At 47.9% G+C, this 5,000-nt stretch overlaps 1 protein-coding gene across 1 annotated transcript in view; it reads right to left on the bottom strand.

Annotated features, from left to right (window-relative positions):
- The window catches only part of shank1 (SH3 and multiple ankyrin repeat domains 1), a gene marked incomplete at both ends in the record, with an annotated part of 45,751 nt that overhangs the window by 18,997 nt on the left and 21,754 nt on the right, over positions 1-5,000 (bottom strand). The window contains 5 exons of the mRNA XM_080524902.1: positions 2,779-2,854; positions 3,254-3,367; positions 3,994-4,160; positions 4,420-4,541; positions 4,672-4,844. Of these exons, the coding sequence (XP_080381028.1) occupies positions 2,779-2,854; positions 3,254-3,367; positions 3,994-4,160; positions 4,420-4,541; positions 4,672-4,844 (652 nt within the window). The remainder of the gene's footprint in view (positions 1-2,778; positions 2,855-3,253; positions 3,368-3,993; positions 4,161-4,419; positions 4,542-4,671; positions 4,845-5,000) is intronic.

Below are 5,000 nucleotides of genomic sequence, written 5' to 3'. Positions count from 1 at the left end.
TACAACAAGGAGCACGTACCGTACTAGGAGACGCACTACAACGCAGTTTGAACGCACCTCCTCTGAGTGTGTCTGTCTGTGACAGAAACATCCCACATTCTTTTCCCCCAAAAATGATTGTTTGCTTCCTTGTCGCGTATTTCACAGACCGCTGCCCCTAGAGAAGTCCTCCTGTGTGCTACCAGGAGAGTGCACTGCCACTGCCACAGGTACTGGGATACAGGGAAGAAAGGGGGGGCACAGCACGGAAGAGAGAAGCTAACATGAACAGAGGAACAAGACAGGGCACGGAAGAAGAGAAGGAGATAGGAAGAGAGGAAGTACACATGGAAGGAGAATAGAGACATAGGAAAAGAGGAGAAGAAACACGAAGGGAGGATTATTAAGGTCAAACGGGAGAAATGAGAGAACTGATAAAGGAGACAGTGAGGGGGTGGAAGGGTTCGGGGACGGAGGACGGAGGACAACAACTCTGCCACCACTCTTTCTCTCCATGATCATTATCCTTCTTCCTTCTTCTACTCCCTTGTTAATGTAATTGCTGTGCCGCAATATCAATTCAAGCCATTAATTTAGCTGACTGTCGTTTCAGTCTTGCCTTGTTAAAATGTCACACTGCTAGTGTAGTCACTTCCATAAAAGCCTGCTTCATCAGAGGGATCAGGGGGTGTCGAAGATCTCTTACTGTCAATAATGAAAAAAAAGATGTTCAATCTAAAAGCGGAGGAAAAGGTGACAATGAGGGAGTGTGAGAAGAAGGGAGGGTGTTAATTCAGAGGAAATAAGATAAAGTGTCTTTCTTCCTGTCAGCCCCAACAACCCCCCCCCCCTCCCTCCCGCCCAATCATCCTTAAATGTCTTATTTTCCCCCCTGTTTATTTCTGCAACACATAGAGCCTTCACGTATTCCATAAAGTAGCATCCCTCTTCTTCTCCTCTCTCTTCCTCTAGTGCCCTTTACCGTCTGACCTCCAGATGGAGACACCACAGGGGAGAGAGGGTGATGGAGAGAAAATTAAAAAGTACAGGGGGTTAGTGAAATGGTGATGAATAAAACGAGATAGGGGGATAGAGAGAGAGAGATGGATGGAGAGGCGGTGAAGCCAAATATAGAGGGATGAAGAAGAGGGTAGGTCAGATGGATACATACAGTACTGGAGATACTCGGATACTTCTGTGAGGGTGGGGTTGAGTCAGCATTGGCAGACTGACCATCAAATAACCATGACTTTATTAAGGTATGAGTACACTAGTTTAATTATACATGAGCTGTGTGTAAACATGCTTGTATGTGTTTGTATCCATGCGTCAATGTATAATAAATGAATAATAAATGCTTGTTTGTGTGCGTGTGTGTGTGTGTGTGTGTGTGTAAGAGAGAGAGAGAGAGAGAGAGAGAGAGAGAGAGAGAGAGAGAGAAAGAGAGAAAAAGAGAGAGAGAGCATTTGTGTGTAAATAATAAATGTACTCTATAATGGGTTTATTTCTATGTAAATAATACTCTCCTGAAAAAGTTAAGAATGGATTGATGCAAATGCATGACCTGAAAGGCAACGCCATCCCATTGCAAGTGTTAAGGTGAAGGTTTACACTCCAAAGTGTCACGTTGTATTTACACTCTCAACACAGGAGCAGAGGATATACACGGGAAACATTGTCAAATCGCAACACTAGCAACAATTAGCACAAGCTAAAGTGACATGGTGCAATTCACCTGATTGTTGTTAATTCAACGCGTCAAATGTTGGTATCTGTCCCCCCTAAAATTAAATTCCACTTCTGTCCTGTGATGATCACAGAGTACAACAAGTTACTACGCAACTCCATCAGAGCCCAGAATGGATAGTAGATCACCCACACAGCCAAGCCTAGAGTAGATAACTCAAACACTGCAGCACAACTTAAGACAGATGAGAAGTACAGATCACTGCAACATAGCTTCACATACAATAGATCACTTAAACAGCCTTGACTTACAGTACAGTACAGTACAATACCTCAGCTTCAAATCACAACATTCTTTCCCAACAATCAAGTATTGGATATAATTAAGTGTTGACAACTGGTGAATGAAGGTGAGGACTTTCTGCATAGATGCCTTGAGATCATCTAGATCACTCCTCTACATCCTCCACTCATGTCAGAAATATACAGACTATATATGCAATCTCCACAACAACCTAGCATAAAGAAAATAGCAGTAGATTCCCCAATAACAAGTATTGCACAGAACACCTCATTGCCCAGATGATCCCCAAATCAGACCACCTCATGCTCTAAGCTATAGAACGGCCCACAGCATAAACCTCATATGTGACAGCAGCTGGTGAAAGCGGGAACAAGTTGGCAACCAATGAAAAAGTTCAGACTTTTATTCTGAAAAATTTAAATTAATCTCAACGTTGTTGAAAATCAATGACACACTCGCTAGTCAAGCTAAAACATTGCAATGCAATGGATACGATGAGTAATCTCCACTACTCTACACTAACTAGGTAGTAGATTAGAGTAGAGATTACTCACCGAATCCATTGCATTACAATATTTTGGCTTTGACTAGCAAGTGTGTCATTGATTTTCAACAACGTTAAAATGTATATATTTTTTTTTTTATAAAAGTCTGAACATTTGGTCGGTTGCCGACTTGTTCCCTCTTTCACCAGCTGCTGTCACATCGTCATATGAATGACTTGGAAGAGTCCCAGAGCCAGTGGAGTGGGGTATGTCAGCCATGCAACGAGCCAGGCAGCAACAACAGGACAATAGCTCTGTTCTTACCTGGGGGCGTCAAAGCTGTCGTAGGATCCGACGGTGTAATGGCGGAACAGCCTTTTGGCTTTCTCACTGCGGCTCTCTGTAACACACGACCACAGTGACATCAGCATGGCTGGCAGACTGGCTCAACTCCTTCACCGCAGCAGAGAGAGGGTTCCCCCTCCGTCAGTCGGACGGCCGTACCAAAGCCTAAACCTCTGGAGGTATCGGTCCATAGGTCCACAGTCTGCTACCTCTGTATCACAACAGCCATTGGCCTAAGGTGTTCGAGCCTCTAGCCAAGAGGCTTAACGACTGTGTCGTTCCAGACTGTTTTATGCTAACCGTTACCCCTCTCTGCTAAACATAGTGTTTGTTTACACCCTGCCTGTGTGTCTGGAGCGGAGTTGGCTGAGCGCTGGGTGTTTTCACTGGCCAATGAAGTGAGAGAGAGAAGGACAGGCATGCTGTGTGTGTCTGCAGGTGTGTGGGGCCTCACCTGAGCGGTGGTCCTGGCTACGAACGGCCACTTCCTCCACACAGTCCGAGGGGAACCAGCCTGTCCGTCCCTTCACCGTCCCCTCCCAGAACCCGCCCTCACCCACGCTCAGGACTGGAGGTGGGAACAGAAGAGAGTGTTGCGCCTCAGAACCAGGACTGTACCGAGATAATCATAGTAGACATATACACTGACATGTACAGTACACACACACACAGACGCACACACACAGACACAGGACATGTACACACACAGATGAATGTATACACACACAAACATGCAAACCCGCCACATACTCACCAAGACATTACATACCTGGAGACACCTTAGACTCACTCACAAACACACACATATTCATACCTGCAGACATTGAATACAAACACATACAAGGACCTTACACTCACATTAAGACATGTACATTTGAAGACTCAGAGACCAAACCTGAGCTCCAGACTGACACCCAGGCAAACAGCTCCAGACTGACTACATGAAAACATATACACACACACACACACACGCGCGCGCACGCATGTGCGCACGCCCGCCCGCCCGCCCACCCACCCACCCACCCACCCACCCACCCACCCACACACCCACACACCCACACACACACACACACACACACACACACACACACCCACACACCCACCCACACACCCACCCACACACCCACACACACACACACACACACACACACACACACAATGTCTGAGTCTCAGACACACTAAGCACACACACACCTTTGACTTTGTCTCCCTTGTTGAAGCTGATCTCTCTTTCTCCCTGTGCGGAGTGAGAGCGCGTGGCCACAAACACACGTCCCGGCACGGCGCTGTAGAGACGCCTCCGCTGGCCTCCCGCCGCCACCGCTGTCACCGTGGTCGCTGTGCTGCTGACAGACCCAACCCTGACCAGAGGAGGGCAGCAGTGAGCACACACATAGCACAAACACCCTCTCCTCCCAACACAGTATGGCCCAGTTCTATTTCAGTCTCTAGTCCCTTTCCCTTAAAATGGAGACCTAAAGTACGTATGAGAGGCAAACACAGAGGCCTGTACAGTGAACACTGACAGCATGGTAAAAAAAGAGACAGAGCGTTGTTGTCATGGAGCGACTGTTTGCTCTTCCATATGAACAGCCCCCTCGGACCCTCGGTCTCCCTCACCCTCTGCGACTCTGCCGACCTGTCCTGTCCTCCTTCTCCCCCACCCTCCCTCTGGACGGGGACCGGGTACGCGCCCCACGAGGACTACTGGAGCTACGCAGGGTACCTGAATGTTTATAGCCCTGAGAGAGAGAGAGAGAGGGGGGGGGTCAGAGAGAAAGAAACACTGGTTCGAGGGTCTACTCTATAGTTGACTGAGCTATACCGCTCACAGACTGTGTGGGTCTGGGTGCTGCTACGCTGCTACTCTACCTGCACAGAGACGATGTTGGACGTTGGTGCGTTGGGGCCGGCCATCCAGTCAGGGAGGTTCATGCTGTTATCACTGTTGGCGCGCAGAAAAGGGTGTGGGTGGGGCAGGGCCAGGGTCCGAGGAGCACTCTCCCTCCTCTGAGGAGCATATTTAGGGCTCTCCAGAAATGGCACTTGGGAGAGTAGGAGGGAAAAAGAAGACAGTAGAATCACTGTAGTGACAAACCATAGACTCAACATCGTAGCACAAAATGTGAAGGTCTGATACTGGGGATGTCATGCAGGCCTTAGATAGACACAAAATCAAAACAGGTACAGTGCATACAGTA

Source organism: Nansenia antarctica, assembly GCF_963989245.1.
Source record: "Nansenia antarctica genome assembly, chromosome: 2".
In the NCBI taxonomy this organism is placed as follows: domain Eukaryota; kingdom Metazoa; phylum Chordata; class Actinopteri; order Argentiniformes; family Microstomatidae; genus Nansenia; species Nansenia antarctica.
The sequence above is the reverse complement of the archived record's forward strand: the minus strand, read 5'-3'. Positions and strand labels throughout refer to the sequence as shown.